Raw genomic sequence first — 17891 nt, forward strand, 5'->3', positions numbered from 1 at the left:
GTCCGACTCTGAATCCTCATTCCTGGTGTCACCACACTTGTTTGCAGGCTGGGAAAGTGTTTTTTCCACTTGAGAATCTGAGAGTCCTCAAATGCCCAAAAACGTCAACCTATCCAAAGCAGTTCAATCTTTCGAAACCAACTGCAGTACATCAGCGAAAGTTGAATATTGTACAAGAAATTCCTCATGACGCTGAAATTCGTGTCAACTACTTACATCTCAAATTATGCCAGATTCCTTTTTTACTTCCTTTTACAAAAAAGGAAAGATTGTATTCGCGAAAAAATTTTCACTCAAAAATCGACCTTAATTTCCATTTTGCTCACCCCCGAATGAATGTTGAGTTTTTTTTTTCGACTCGACCACACGTGGATAAGTGCCTAAGAACGTATAGACACACAAAATATCCATTTTGACTATTCCCGAGTTAGTTACAACGAGTTTTCTCGTGACGTCTGTATGTACGTATTTATGTGCGTATGTGCGTATGTATGTCGCATAACTCAAGAACGGTATGTCCTAGAAAGTTGAAATTTGGTACGTAGACTCCTAGTGGGGTCTAGTTGTGCATCTCCCCTTTTGGTTGCATTCGGGTGTTTTTAAGGGGATCTTTTGCCCCTTTTTGGGGGGAAATCATTGTTAATTTCGACGTAAACTCAAGTGGTGTTATAATTTGTCGGACACTTGGCGATATATCGCCAGTCTTTTGGTCGCCAAGTTTTGTCACCAACTTGGCGATAAATTTGGCGATTTTTTTTTTTAAATTCTGGTTTCCATTTGGCCACTGTTGGTGATATTTAGAGAGTAAACTATTGAATCACATTAAAATTACCAATATTTGGGAAAATGACATTAAATTGGAGTAAAAGGAAGTCATGTGATGCACACATCAGCTTGTTTCTCTTCCCTTCGTTAACTTTTTCTACTTCACATTCTCTCACTGTCAAAATGATATGAAACATTAAAGATGTTTCTGTAACTTACCATTCCAAGCTTTACATCTTTGTATTTAACCAAGAGGTATCCCGCGACGATTCCAACATAATACGGACCTGCATGTGTGAAGGTGCGCATGTGTACCACGTCAATCGTCTGCTCAATTTTTCTAAAAATGAATAAAAAAGAGTATGAGAGGTGAACAACCACATATGAATTAAGACATCGTATTTTCTAAAAACAAACTTATAAGTTTACAGTTCAGTTTAGCTAGGGACATGTACAAAGCAGTGGCGCACAGAAGGGAGGGGCCAGGGGGTCCGGACCCCTCCCATAAGTCTTGCTTTTTTACCGATTGATTATGATTCTATGTATTTTGTACGTAGAATAATTTCAAACAAAGGTAACAATACTTTCAGTTGTTATAAGTGAAATAATAAAATCCTCACGTTAAAAGATTTTTTTAAATGTTGTGCACTTTTTCTATAACGAATTGCTTGTAAGAAGCAGAATTGTGACTATAAATGAATACACTGCAATAACCATGTTTTTAGTTTTGTAATTACAGAACAAAATGGGATTCAATGAACTTGAATCTATTTTTTAATTATAAGAAAAGTAAAATCATAAATTATTTTGCTCTCTGGTTATTTATTTAAGTACATTTCATTAAGCAATGTTAATTCAATTTCAATAGTTTTTTTTTTACTGTTTTTCCTTCCCGGGAATCGATAAAATCAAGCCAATATGTTTGACGGCATATTGGGGTATGATAGGAGAATAAGGCTTTTGACCTTGGACCCACCCCTTACAAAATTCCTGTGTGCGCCACTGTACAAAAGTAATCCAGTTCAATTAAGTACACACAAATATTTTTTAAAAATTTAACGTTTTAAATGATATGTACATTTTCAAGAATTACATCGTTTTATACGAAGCATAATTCAGCAGACACTCAAAAAACAGGGGGGGGGGGCACAAAATCAATATGAGGTTGTCACTTCACTTGGATGCTTAATCGATGAAGGAAGCATAAATATACAAGAAAATATAGCATTATCTATCAAAATAACAAATGTGCTTTTATTGGCGCTGGTCACAGTTAAAAATTATAGTGAAAACATAGAATATTCTATTTCTTAGCATTCTTCCTCTTTTCAAAGCCTCTTATTAATTCCACGTGCGATTCCACGGATTCCAAAGGAGATTCCACGTGCTGCATGTCACGTGGGAAACCTAGTTGTTACAGCACCAGACTCGAGCTAGGAAGGTCCCGGGTTTAGTGACCGCGTTAATAAAGATGCAGGGTGTCCAGCAGAGGACTGCCTTGTTTGAAAATTAAATATCTCGAAAACAAAGGACGATATTGAAATAAAATAAACGGTATGCTTACTGCGAAGCCCATAAAAATCATGACAAGAACTAGAAAATGAGTTTTAAAACTTTCCAACAGGTGGCGCTGCATGCAGTAATTACAATAGCAGTCTCCACAAATATTATTACGAAGAAGTTAGTTGTTTCTGCAGTAGTTTAGATTCTCAGATATGCGAACATATTATACGCTAGAAATTACTGTCCAACCTCTTCGCAGCACTTTTTATGGAGACTTATACTGCAATCACCGTTGGCAGCGCCATCTTTTTGGCAATTTTTCAAACTAAATTCCAAGTTCCTGCACATGATTTTTATGTGTTTCACAATAAACATGCCGTTTATTTTATTAAAATATCGTCCTTTGTTTTCGAGATATTTCATTTTGAAACCAGGGAGTCCTTTGCTGGACACCCTGTAGATCGAGTACATGCTAGCAAAATCTGTCTTCCTGGAAGTTATGTTCTAAACAGTTTATCATGACTCCGAGACACCTAAACATTTTTTTCAATCCCTTTCAACCTCGTATTCAGATAGTGGAGCTATTGATGACCAGGGTTGCCAACTCCTAAAAATGTTTCCCCTAAACTCAACTCATAAAACCCCTAAATGACGTCAGAAAGTCACGTTAACTGTGACGTCACACATGGGATTAAAAGATCACGTGACCATTGCTATTTTTCGTTGCTGAGTGAAATAAAGTCATTTTTATCATTTTTATGTCATTTCTGATCAAAACCAATGGTTACAAAGGCTCAAAAAGTATATGTAAGTAAAAAAAAATGCATGAAACAATCGAAAATTAGCATTTTCATAGGCAAAAGAAGAACATTTTTACCTAATAAAATCCTAAAATTTAAACCCCTAAAAATTTTATCCCCCTAAAAAAATCCCATTCTAAAATTTCCCCCCTAAATTTAGGGAGAAAACACCTAAGTTGGCAACCTGTTGATGACTGGTGCACTGGTGGCACTTTCTCAGGGTGGTTAATCTACGTCCTGTGTTCGGATGGTCGCTGACCAGCTTCAAAAATGGTCGTCATTTTTTGTGACGTTTGAAAGGGCGAATGCTGAAAAGCAGAGTGCTTTCACACTTGAAAACAAAATACAACCGTCGGTTAAAATTTCATTGAAAAATTATATTTCGGTCCTAAATATGACAACCGAAGTTAAATTTTAAGTAAAAGATGGAGCTAGGAATAATTTCACAATTCTTATTTTTTCCACATTAAAGTATTTATTACATACTACCTTTAAATACTGCTGAAATCAAATCACAATGTACTACAGCCATAGATGTAGTATTAACATCAATGACTACAGCAAAGATGTAAGTTGAAGGTCCTTAACTTACCCATTGTTGCCAGATGAAATCTGGATGGTAGGAGGTAAGTCCCACAAATAAGTTATCACGCCGGTGGCAACACTGCACATGGACACGAGGGCTGCAATCAATGCGAATCCAAGCTTGGGAGATCTTCAGAGAAAATGTACCCGATTAGTTTTTCACTTTGAATAACGCATATAGGAAAGCTATTTAAAAACTTTTAAAACCCTAATTCTTAATGTATCTTATCATATAAATATTTTCGAATCTACGATTTTGAAAATAAAATTGTATTGAGGGGAAAGGATAAATTTCAGTGGGAAAGAAAAACGACTAAAGTTTACAAAAAGAAAAAAAAAACGGATAAAGATGTTACTTTTCCACTGTAAGTTTGTCTCACTCCCCCCCTCCCCCCCCAACATCTCATTTTCAACATAATTTGCCAAACTGGTCAAAACAGTGCACTTAGTGGCTCGTCAAACGTTGTCAAAATCAATATGTTGAAATTTTAAATTTAATGTTTTATTTTTAAACAAAGCAATTTATTGAATAAGACAAATAGTTACATTAAAATCGAAATAAAACCCCAAACAAATGAATTATGTCATCTATATACATATAAAAGTGACAGTGTTTCATTGTTTCTTTATACCCGATGGCCAGAAGACCCCATAGTATCTACAACAGCCCTAAAACTTGGCACAAAATTCGAACGTACCCCGGGGATGTGCACCTCGAAACCGAAATTCTAAATTTCGAATAAATTTTTTTCTAATTAACAAATTAAACTAAATTTCGCCTAATTAGGGGTTAAAAATCTCCTCACTACCTAACATATATTCAGAAGGGGGGGCGTATTCTACAGGATTTTTTCCCCTTTTCTCAAACGATAACTTTTCTATAGTTGAATTCTTTTTCATACGTTGTACGGGATTTCCTTTTTGTCTTAGGTGTATCGTGTTTTTCTGCTAAGGAATTTTCGTTTAAACGTTTTCGTTAGAAAGATTGGATCGGTTTTCGGCCGGAGTCCGCTTCGGCATTTTTTAAATAATTTCTTTAAGTTTAATATTTTTAAAAAATTACTTAAATCGGTGCTCTTTTATCATTTAACGCTTCTGCCGATGACATCACAAATGATGAAATGCCATTCAGTGTTGCCATTCACGGTCCAAAGTATTTAATTCGCATCTTTACTCACGTGTATTGGCAACGATATGGTTGACAGCAAGCGTGGAGCGCAATTGTAATTCGCTTCTTCATTATCATAACGTGGAAATGCGGTAAAAGATGCGCCATAGAGCATGATTTATGACGTCATAAAGACCACTCCTTTTTTGAAGAATCGGACATTTTAAAAAATTAATTAAACAATAACTGTTGGGGAAATGAAAGTATTTTCTGAGTCCATGTTATTCTTTTTTTCTGCTTATTCTATCAATTTCAGTGACAAAAAGTACTACTTTTGGCTGAAGGAAACAACCCCATTCTGCACTTGTATCTTCAAATTTACTGAATCGTCAGACAAAATGAGCCATATAAGGAAATTCTTGGCAGGTCGCAGTGAACTACCGTGATCTCCCATTGGGGGGGGGGGGGGGGATCCCTGCGTGTGAGCCGCAAGTGGTATCCAGCTAATATTGTTGGATTGAATAATTTTTCCTCGAAGTAATACGTATTGACAGGGAAAGTTAGGGCGTAGAGATCTCCTGGGGGAAAACTGCCACCCTCATTTTCTGCATACTTAATGAAGCCATCTTGTGGGAAACGTTTGTACAATTTCCTCAATTGAAGCTGAAATCGAACTTGGTTTGCATATGTGCTTTCCCCGAAATTCTAAGGTACAAGGTGATTATAAGTAAAGTCCCACTTTCAAAGTGATGTAAAGAAAGAACCCCTGGTCAGTGTGACTCCAAATTGGAACTGAATATACTTGAAGAAAGGGGGAAATGGTATATGAAAAAATAAAAGGTGGAAAACTCCCAAGTTTATGGGTTTTTCAATTAAGTATCAGGCTCTTCTGGTGAAGCTGTTTCTAAGAACGGTGATAGTTTCTAGCTGCGATAAAGACACTCCAATCATTAAAAAAAAATATGAAGAAACTAAATGTGGATCCCGTACTACTTCCTTCTACGTCAAGTAAATAATGATGTTTTTTAATAACTCGAAAGAATGCGTTTACTAATTTACGCGCGTTTGAAGCAATGCTTCTTAAATCAACAGATTTCTAGACATTTTCCTATACATATGAATGTGTGGTTAACACAGAGAATTGGGGGTACTTTTTCGTTATAAATACGTCATTTGGCTCATTTTAAATCTTGGCTACAGCTATTTTTTCTTTCGTTTATGCCGCCATGTTTGGTCAAAGCTACATAGAACCTACTTGTTTGGCGACATCATACGTTATTTTTCCTTTTTAGTGTGCTTCCTAACAACACAAGTCTTTAAAAAAGACTAAAAGTCCTATAAAAATGAGAGAAAAAAATCTACCAAATAATTGAAGAAGCCCTTTGAAATAAAAAATAAGCCGCCAAGTACCAAATAAGTCATTAAATAACGTGAAAATTTCTATTCAAACAATACCCCAATTAAATAATAAAAATAAAAGTAAAATGTTAAATTTACTGTCGATTTAATTACCATAAAAGTCCAGAAATTTAGAAAAAGAAGAATAAAAATGGCGCCGTCATGGCGTCGCCAAGGTATATAGAATCCTTCTATATACCTTGGCGCCGTCGTAAGCATTATTTTACTGTTTTCGCTAAGGTAGAGAAAATAAAAAAAGTCGCCAGGACAAGCGAATTGTACGGGAAAAGTACCCAAAATCGTGTTTACAAATGCAAAGTTAGGTGATGTTTTTATTAGCATTTGTGATCCTAAATTACATAAAAACTACAAGGTAACGTAGAACGTGTATGAAGAACAAAAATACAATATAAGTGTTTCAAAGGGAGTGAGAAAACACTTTAAATAATTACACCGTTAGTTTGTTTCGAACCAATGCAAAAAAGTGTTTTAAAATATTCATTTTCCTTACATCACTTATCAATTTTAAGCCCCCATGAGTCTTCCCTTGCGCCCTTTGGAAGAAATCAGGTTTCTTTCGCTCGTTTCACGCAAAACGTGCTAATCATTCGTCGTTTAGTCAGGTGACTTGGGGTCGTTGGGTCAGCTTTTGCTAAGCCAATGACTACACTTGCTCCCTCCATTTTAATTCCTGCCCTAAGGTTTAACCCTGGTTCGTCCCATATGAGAAAAACTTTCTTCTGTATTGTTAGAATTTCTATCTCCCAAAATAACGAAACCAAAAACTCCAAAATCCGAACTTATTGAGATTTTCAACTCTTCCATCAACTCTGGAGCATACAATTTTATATCTCTCCGTTAGCAAGACCAACAAACTAAGAAAGGTTTAAAAATAACTATTTTGGGGTCTTCTAGCTTTAACCTATGTTTTTTTGAGGTTAAAAGGTAATAAACAAGCCTAAAACACTATTTCCTCAAACTAGTGATAATCTTGACTAACAAAAATATTTATGTAATCTTTTTGAGAATCGTTGTCTCAGAAATGCATGCTCAAGTCTCATGAAATTTCCGTCGTGTTTGGACGAAATGGCTTCTTAAAAAATGCTCCAAATTGAAAATTCGTCAGTTTGACCAAAATTTAGAGAGATTTAAACGCGACCCAGAAAGTAATCGTCGTAAATGATGAAATTTGTTTTACGACCGAAAAATTCTCGAAAGTGAGCAATTAATTTCTGAATGCAACCTTGCCACACACTTTGAATAAAGCTTTTATAGTTAACTGTAGTAGTTAGAAAGGATTAAGAAAGGCTTAAAGTTTTCAATAAACAGTTTTCAAAAATATTTTGACAGCCGATTCTTGTTCGCTTTAAAGTGATATTTGATTCCGTTGAAACTAAAGAGATGCTCATCAAGTTCAAACTGTTTTCGATGTTTTTCAAATGTTCAATCTATATACATATATTCAAACTCAGAAATTATTACTTACCTGTATAATGCGTACAAAACTACAATGGAAACGACATGCAACTGGAAATCTGCTGACAAGTACCACGTCGGGTGAACGCACTAGAAAAGAACAATCGCATATTAGGGGAAAAAAACGACTAACAAGAAATTAAGTGAAAAAAAGATATTAGTTTGAACTAAAGAGTTATAGCTATCAAATGAATCATTATTAGTTTATGAAAAAATATCCGACAATTTCTGAAGCATCACTGTTGATTCGACATAAAACGAAAGCCTCCATAATTTCCAAGGGTGCGATTTTACACTACCAAGTAAGATAATAAATTCAACAAAACTTAAGATATTGGGTTCTGGGAAACAGTGGTTGTGGATATATTTTTGAAGCTATGCTTCTTATGGGACGTTGTACGGTCGGAATGAACTAGAAAAAACTAGTATGTTGTGGCCATCACGAAACTTTCTTCTATATATTTTTTTTTTTTTTCTGATCCCTCCCCATGCTTGACGAGGAAGCAATATTCCCAACAAAAACAAAATGACACATGCAAAAACTTGACGACTATCCCAATGTCTGAATTATTGCAAAAGCAAAGCAAAGAGCGAAAATTGAAAGTTATTTTAAAAGCCTTGCTTGAATTAATTACAAATATTTTATTTGTTAACAAACATAAGATGGCAACAGTTCAAAATTTTAAATCATTGAGATAATATTTCCTATCATTTCCACACAATTAAAATCACGAGAAATACGCAGAAGACAATCTATTACGATTTATCTTTCTTATTGTTGCATTAATAAAAATATTTTTATTCGCAAAAAAAAAAAAAAAAAAATCAACACCTCTTGGAGCGATCGGCGTCAAAATAGAACCAAAGCCTGTTTACATATGGATTCACATATATTCCAAATTTCAACCAGAACGTAGTATTACTTCTTGAGATAGGGCACTCAAAATGGAAAAAAAGAACGGGTGATTGCGCTACCCCCCTTTTAGCTGTTGACACAAAAATAAAATCAGTTCTTATACCCACTAAGGGCTACTTGCCGATAAATTTTTCTTTCATTCCGTTCATTATTTCTTGAGATACAGCAGTCACAATTGACGACAAAAAACGTTCTACAGCTCAACCCCCGTTTGAGTTATTGACACCAAAATTGAATCAGCACCTGTTCCTGTTAATACCAACATATGGACCAAATTTTGTTTGATTCCGCCAGTTACTTCCTGAGGAATAGCAAGCACGCGTAACTCGAAAAACGTCCCATTGCTCCACCCCCCTTGGAGGAATTCGCGCCAAAAACTAATGGGCACAAGTTCACATAGGTGCACATATGTGTACTAAATTTCGTTCGATTTCATGCGGTAGTTTTTGTTGTAGAGCGGCCACAAAAAACTGGTCACACACAGACGTGACACACATACATACACACACACACACACACACACACACATACATACACACACACAGACAGACAGACATTTTCCAAAAATGGTCGAAATGGACTCAGCACGTTCCTCAAAACGTTCGAATCCGTCAAAATTCGAAATTCGAAAATTTGCACGAATCCAATACTTTCTTCTATATATTAGATATAGAAGAAAGTAACAAGTTTTTCTGGTGATTTTGGTCATTTCCAGAAACAATATAAATAATATGTGTTGCAACGTATCTCATGAGATTCCTCCATTATTGAGCCAAACATATTATTTAAACACTGTTTTTACAAATCGACAAAATCTCATCTTTAAAAATAATAAAGCTGAAAGTCTCTCTGTCTGGATCTCTCTCTGTCAGGATCTCTGTGACGCGCATAGCTCCTAGACTGTTCAGCCGATTTTCATGAAACTTGGTACAAAATTAGTCTGTAGTATGAGGATGTGCACCTTGAAGGGATTTTTCGAAAATTCTATTCCAATTTTAAGAAAATTTTAAAGAGAAAATTATCACAACGTGGACGAATAAATTACCAAATTATCATAACGTGGAACCGTAACATGGGCAAGCAAATGAATATAGCAAACTGGTGAGAAATTCATCATCCATTATTTGTAAATATGTAGGCGAATCAAATGACCTTTTAATTTTCTACTACGGGCAAAGCCGTGCGGGTGCCACTAGTTGTAATATATAGAAGTAGAGTCCGTGATCTTTATAAAATTCGTGCAATGAAACATAGTTTAGCAGAGGAGGAGCAGGTATTCTTTCATCCACCTTTCTGGTGCTAAAACTGAACGGAAAATTCCACTGGTCGTATTGCTTCGAATTTTACCAGCGAACTGATCACAATTAAAAGAGCCCTCCTTTTCCTACCCCTCATCTTAACGATTCACCAAAGGGACTGGTCATCTTCATGGACTCAAATCTTGGCCACAATGAATGGAACTACAAACCTAACCCAAGTCCTTCTAAGTAAACGTCCTTCTTAGTCAAATCAATCAACCATGTTGACTCCAGGGAATTCCAGCCCACGTGAGCAGTATGGATGGAAACGAGTAGTGAGCTGGCATCTTTGCCTAAAAACCTCGTGATCTTGATCATTCTCCAACAGTCACTTTACAGAACTCCAACGCGGCTGCCAAGAGTAGAATTTTCAATCAACTTTTTAAAAAACCTGTCATCCCTCATCTCAACTCCTATAGAAATCTATCAGCCATCCTACTTTTTGACCACGGATTGTATGTAATTCGGCAATCTGCCAAGTAAAGACGATTCCATCTGAATGAATCTAGCAGGAGAGAAGGGAAAATAACGATGGGATTTTGATGCACGCGTTTAATAATGTCACTAGTGCCTTATTCATTTATTGCATTCTCTAAAATAAAAGAAGGGAAAACAAAAATAGCTACCATGGAAACAACAAAAAGAAAATACAATATTTTCATTTCGTCCAGGAACGAAAAAGCAAAATGGTAAGCTCAAAACTTTGTTGTGAATAAATAAATCAATTAATTTTTGCCGTGAGAATATAGATCGAATGTACTTTAGATTAAAATAATGTTGCTGAGAGCAAATTTTCATTTTTACAAAACTAAGGCTAAATAATAGAGAGGCAAAAGTGCACATCTGAAACAAACCAACTAACATCCCAAATAAACTAATAGATACGTCCATTTCCGCCTATAAACCGGATATCAGCCTTTCCATGTAATCGATGGTCAAACAATAGCGACACTGGCGACATTAAGAGCATGATCATAGCTCCTGACAGCATTTCTAAATACTATCCCTGTTGCTGAAATTGCCCAAAGGCCCATTTGACACATCATCATATCTGTGATTGCCAAGCCATTTTGGCTTTTCTTTTTCAACTTGGAGCACCGCCGCAGGATATAAGGGCTATAGAGGAGTTCCTCTATATGGTCTAGCACTCGCGATTCTGATTCTAACCGCTTTTGGCTCTATCTAGTTGCCATAAGAACGACAACAACAACAATGAATCATAGTCCTAACATATTTGGAGGCTTTGTAAGGTGTTTTGTGCAACAATTCTGTACCTCAGGGACAGACTAACGTAAGTCACGTAAGGGCTACTTTAGAGAAGAGAAGGAAAATATTTGTCTGGCGCATGCAAAGGATGGGATGCACACTTTTTTAACACTGGTAGATAATTACAAAGGATTTTTTTTTTTTTTTATAGATTTGCGTTCACATGGCTTTATGCAGAATAGGATCCCACATACATTGCACTAATCAGCGGAAAATCGCAATTTTTGGACTTACATCACTCTAACTCTGAGGTACCGAATTGATATCGATATATATAAAAATGAATGTTTGTCTGTGTATGTCATCCATGAACTCAAAAACTACCCGGCAGATTTGGCTGAAACATTCACCGTTTGTTATTTTTGGTACTGGGAATGTTTATAGACCAGTTCGGAAAAAATCCGATCGATAGTTCCTTTTTTATTCCAATTTAAGTCACAATCCATCGGATAAATACGAATAAAATGATCGGCTGCAGAAATTAATTCGCGTGAAAGATCTCATTGATAAGAAGTTAGCTGTTGCCATTTTTCTTGAGTTTAAACAAATAAATTCTTTCTTTATTGTTTTATGGCTTTTCATGCAACGGGGGGATTTAAAACTTTTTCTATTTGATATTTTTAGCGATGGATTGATCTTGCAAACTGCGTGAGTACAAAATTTGAGTATAGTCACAGCTTCACTTGATACCTGGACCGATTATTATGAAAATTGCTATAGATATGTGTTTTTCCACGGAGAAGGTGCATAATATGCTCATTGAAGCCACTCGCCACCAGGTGGCGCTGCAGAGTAGCAACTTCTGCCCCGTTCAACCATTGTCATGAAAATCAGTATAATGATGTATTTTTTTTGTTGGCGTAGCAACGCGCGTCGGGTACATCTAGTTTCCATTAAAATGAAGTTGCCCTAAACTAAACGGAAGGGAGTAGGTTAAGTGAACATTTCCCTCAAAACTTGTTCTATGATAGTGGCTTATGGTTCAACCAGACACTCACGATGCTCTTGATACCCGTCCAGTTGCTGATGTAGAGCAAGCTCCTCCACCAGTAGGCCGAGCAGGCACGGAGTTCTGGGTCCACTCTTTCGTACCAGAAAGGGCCAGAACTTACCAGAGGCATGAAGTACGCCAGTCCAATCACAAGCAACAAGGGCGGCGTCAGCCTGTCCAAGCAACAGAAAGTTAGTAAGTTTGTAATTTGTGCTTTTGACAAGTTCGTATTCACTCGCGTAAGTATTGGTGATATTTCGATAATTGGGAATCTGGCGATCTTTCTTCATTGGCGTCAATTTTTGGCTCCAGCGTCAGCGCGAGAGGTATTTTTCTTTGCAAATCAAATCAAAGAGATCTGAAACATCTATTCACATAGGGTTACTACAAATCAACAGGGTTACCAAAATTAAATTATTTACGCCAAAAATGAGACGACCGCGCCAGATTCCCAATTATCGAAATGTCCCCTAAGTATTGAACACTGAAGCATTTTTTCTTTTAAAGAATCAAAGTTGAAAAAATTAAAAGCACTTTGTTAAGTTAAGCAAACAAAACAGTTAAATATCTACTTTTCTAGGTAAAAGCTAGAAAATTAAGGACCTTTAAGTTTTTTCAATTGGTAAAAGCAGAGTCACATTGGTTTGAGCGAAACACGTGCATCAATTTTACATTTCCCTCTTATTCAAATAGACTCCTCTTAGCTGGACGTTTGCCAATTCCATAGCAACCGTGAGAAGATATTGATTATTCATTTCTCAAGATCAAATTAGTTCTATATTGATTTCTGTTTTAAGAGATTCCTATTAAATGCCGTTATAAGAATTTGAAAATATTTCTTACCTCAGGTAACGTCGAAATATGTATAAAGGAACATTAATTTTTCCTTTCGTCTTTGGCATCAGTTTCATGGCTGCGTAACTCGTTAGAAGACCGCTGTAAGTAGAAAGCATTGAAATAAAAAAATGTTCGACACTTATGAAATAAAATGCAAAATGTACTGCAAACTTTCTTGAATGTAGTCTTAAATGCACTCATTACTAGATTTTCTGTACAATTTTGAGGAGAATTACATAAAACTGGTATACCTCAAAAAGAAAAATGGCTCCACCGATAACCACGCGTTCAGAATAGCTTCAAAATGCCAATCATTAAACCACTTCACGATTAAATTCGGACCTCCTGAGAACAAACACAAAGACAAAAAGAAATTAATTAAGTTTAGAGATACAGGTACAAACAAGCAGGAATTATGCTTCAATGAAATTTAAAGAGAATTCAATTACCCCCATAAAACGTCGCCATAAACACACACACACAGAATAATATTTGGAGAAAGTCACTGTAGAGCTCTACTGTAACTGATAAAAAAAATTTTCACAAAGATTTAATTATACTATCAATATTTTAAAGGAATAAAGTACCGAATTTTGAAGTTGCGAGTCAAAATTTATGACGGACGCCACTATGTCAACAATAAGAATTTCATCATCATCATCATCTTCTTCTTCAAGGATTAGGCATACAGCCTGTTCCGGCTTCTTGGTCGCCCCATCGCTTCCTGGGCCTACCACGGTCTCGTTTGCCCCTTGGTCTGTAATAAAAGGCAGCTCTTGGAAGTCTCCCTCGTGCCATACGTCGAACATGGTTTTTCCAATCGTTACGATATTCCGTAATTTTTTCATTGAGGCTGAATATCTGTAATTCCCTTCGAATAGATTCATTCCTTATTTTGTCTAGGATAGTGCAGTTCTTCAGTGATCGCAAATACTTCATCTCTGCTGCTTGAATTCTACTAGTTTCTTGACTGTTCAAAAGTCCATGTTTCAGAGCCGTATAGTAAGGTAGTACAATAAGAATTTTCGGTAGCAATTTTAGTTCAAAACAGGACTGCAGAGTCGGAGTAGGAAATGAGAGTCCAAGTCTTTAAAATTCCAAGACTCGCAGTCAGTCTCTGTCGCTCATTGAACGCAACCCTGCCTGATTTGCGAAGCCAGATCGGAGTCGAACTGATTTTGGGGTAATGGAGTGAGTAAGAGTCAAGGATCTTGGAGTCGATCGTTGTCCCTTCAACTCCGCAGCCTTGCTTTAAATCTAAAACTTTTTTTGGAATGGGGTCGTTTCCGAAATTTTAAAACTCTTTTCTTCTGAAAGAGCATGTTTAAAAACATAAGATTTGGCCATTTTTTAAATACGAGTAATTTGATTAAGTTTAATACTTTAAAAAAATTATTTTAATCGGTGCGCTTTCATTGTTTACGCTTCCGCAGATGACATCACAAATGATGAAATGCCATTAACAGAGCACGAAACTTCTACGCTTCTTTACTTACATGTACTGGCATTGATATGGTTTAGAGCCGCTACATAAATAGGCCGGCGCATCAGCTTAAGTTTAACCATTTTGGATCAGATTTTTCAATGTTGCGGGGCTAGGGTTACCAGAGAAAAGTTTCGGGTTTTTCCAAATTAGCCCAAAACAATATTTTATTTAATAAACAGTTCACGTGCAGCTAATAATTGTTCGCAGTAAAAACTCAACAAACCGCGATAACTTGCCAGAAAAGGCAACCATTCAAAACACGCGCTCCGATCCGAAATGACCGATCATAACTGATGCTTCGGCTCTTATATATAGAGGACTTAATGTGGTTGATAGCAAGCGTAGAGCGCAATATTTAATTCGTTTCTTGATTATCATAACGTGGGAACGCGGTAGACAGATGCGCCAAAGTACATCATTTGCGACGTCATAAAGACCACGCCTTATTTTCAAAATCGGGAATTTAAAAAGATTAATAAAAAATTAAGCGTTGGGAAAATGAAAGTTTTTTCTCGCTCCATATTTTTTTTTTTTTTTTTTTGCTTATTTTATCAATTTCAGTGATTAAAAGTTGTACTTTTGACTGAAGAAAACAACACCATTGCAATCATACAATAAAAAAATTACTTACGCAGAAGCTGAAAGTTCAACCAGACATATGTGTGTCCCAGGATCACCCAGGCCATGCTGAAGGCCCGCAGGCCGTGCAAGACCTTCAATTCTTCAGAACCTTTTGATGCCGACAGCAGGCGTCGGAAGTTGGAACCGAGTGAAAAACATATTAGAACTGTTTGGAAAGAACCTGCAGTAAAAGTACAAAAATTTAAGCTAAGTTAATTGTTTTTTAAATGTGATAATGATGCTAAAAACATGGGGAATGGTTCAACTCCGGTAACTTGAAGCTTGATTTTGAGATAATTTATTTCATATTGAAGAGTTCACTAAAAATCGAAACTGTCATTAGAGCTAATTTCAGCTGGTTTACCCCCCTGAAAAAGTAGCCCGACAAAAATCAAAGCCTATAAACACAGCCCCCCACACTAGAGCAGCGAGAATTTGACTTCTGGGGGGAGTTTGGTTTAGAACAGTCCTCAGGGGCGTAGCTAAGGGGGGGGGTTTGGGGACAAACCCCCCCCCCCAACGAAAAGTTAGTCTCAAAAAAAAAAGAGAAAAAGAAGAGAGAAGAGAAAGGAAAAAAAAAGATGAAAAGGGAAAAATTCCAAGCGATTATACATATATATATATATATATATATATATATATATATATATTATATATTATATATGTATATACTATATATTATATATGTATATATGTATATATATTATATATATATATATATATATATATACACATATATAGGAAGTAACCCCCCCCCCCCCCCGAAAGTCGGGTCTAGCTACGCCACTGACAGTCCTCACATGTATGTATAATTAATTTACTGTATAAGGACTGGCAAAATATGTTAACATCTGCGCGCCCCCTGGTACCCATTACAATGAACACTCAAAGTAAAAATTAAGATCCGCCTTCAAGTTAACGAGTCCCGTATATTCTAGTTGCTTAGGGCTGTTGTCTTTTACCGAGACAACCTGGGTTCGATCCTCATGGGAATTAACCTATCATTTCTCTCCTATATCATAGTATACGATGCTTATGATACGACAATCATATATATATATATATATAATATATATATAATATATATATATATATATATATATAATATATATGTATGTATTAATATATATCTATATATATATATATAATATATATATATATATATATATATATATATATATAATATATATATATATATATATATATATTATATATATATTATATATATATATATATATATACTATATATATATTATATATATATATATATAATATGGTAATCCTAAAGCGTCAAGTTAAAAAGGCAGTTCTTAAAGATCAAGTTACCGTAGCTGAACTATAATGATAATATTAAATGGGTTTTGATTATACAGTGAATTCTCGTTACAAACAAATACCAATATAACGGAATTTCCGTTTCAACGAAATACATTTTCAGTTCCGATTCAATTGCCATTACATTATTGGAATTCCAACGAAACAACGAATTCGTTACATCGGGAATTTACAACGAAATTCCCAATAGAACGAAGTTAAATTTACGATCCCGTGAAGTTCGTTGTAACGGGATTTCACTCTATTTTTATTGCTCCAAAATAAAGGTACATGCGTTTTGTGGATAGATAAAGAATCACACAGAAATATGTTTAAGTAATGAGGGTTAATTGTGAGAAGACCACCAGTTGCTTTTGGGTCATTTCCATGCAGATTCAACGGATGAGTACGCTCGACCATTTTTAATTTTTTTGAAACTCATATCCCAAAAAGATGCATATGAATGATGTTTAAAACCACTTTTATTTTTTCTCTAACCTTAACCCCTTGATTTTTTAGAGTTCATCCAAAAGTCATTTTCGTAGTCAAAAATGGGACTTTTAGACCTTTGCATTTTGGCCCAAATCTAATTGAATAACAATCATGGCAGAACATTTTACATTTTGATGCTAAAGTAAATAAGCTAATAGTCTCACACACTGAGTTATGTAGCTGCAACTTAATAATTAAAATAATGGCAGCAGGCCAAAGTTCAAAGGTCAAATGTAAAATTTTTATTCATTTCAAAGGGTCATAACTCGCTTACGGGATAAAAACACAAAGTGAAATATGGCAAAAAACTAACCACTGGAGTCACACTAATGAAAAAATATAGCTGCAATTGTGTGTTTGTTTACCCTTTATAAATTACAGCCCCTCAAAAGATCAGGAAAATTGAGAAAAATGACTTTTTTAGACCCCTGTAAACCAAAAGGCGATGGAATTAAAAATAAAATTTCTTGGCCAATTAAATATTCCATTCAAGTAACAATATATAAACAATATGTTATATATATTGTTTTGTGTATTTGGTTTTTAAAAAAGATACTGGTCTTTGAAATTCAGCTATTTTGCTAGTTAATTCACACACTGAAACAGAAATAAAAAGTGTGAAAACTTCATTGCACTTTCTTAAATTACGTATAGTGTGCCTATGTAATATATTATACTGGAAAAAGACATTTTAAGTATAAAAATAATTATTTTAATTTGATAACCTTAGAAATATTTGGACATGAGTAGTTCATACATGATTGACAGCTTAAAGGTTTAACTCTGCAAATAAAATTCCCAATACAACATTTAATCACTGCTTTATGCCACCGTATTTAAATATTATCACTGTAAAATTATTGTCCCCTAGCAATAGGTATGAAGAATAGTGTGTTACTAAAAAGACTATTAAAAGAAAATGCTCATTATTGTCAAAAAAAAGTTATTACATAGTTTGTGTTGATCACTAAATTTAGAACCCCTGTCATTGTCTTGCTCCTAGTACATTTTCAAAGTATCAAATTATGAACGTGC

General features: G+C 35.3%; 1 protein-coding gene across 1 annotated transcript in view; it reads right to left on the reverse strand.

The window, feature by feature from the left end:
• The window catches only part of LOC129216902 (nose resistant to fluoxetine protein 6-like), a gene marked incomplete at its 5' end in the record, with an annotated part of 34696 nt that extends 19465 nt beyond the window's left edge, over positions 1 to 15231 (reverse strand). The window contains 7 exon segments of the mRNA XM_054851118.1: positions 985 to 1105; positions 3661 to 3783; positions 7646 to 7725; positions 12114 to 12279; positions 12950 to 13042; positions 13195 to 13288; positions 15061 to 15231. Of these exon segments, the coding sequence (XP_054707093.1) occupies positions 985 to 1105; positions 3661 to 3783; positions 7646 to 7725; positions 12114 to 12279; positions 12950 to 13042; positions 13195 to 13288; positions 15061 to 15115 (732 nt within the window).
• Positions 15232 to 17891: the final 2660 nt, after the last annotated feature.

The sequence above is a fragment of the Uloborus diversus genome, chromosome 2 (genome assembly GCF_026930045.1).
Source record: "Uloborus diversus isolate 005 chromosome 2, Udiv.v.3.1, whole genome shotgun sequence".
Taxonomy (NCBI): Eukaryota; Metazoa; Arthropoda; class Arachnida; order Araneae; family Uloboridae; genus Uloborus; species Uloborus diversus.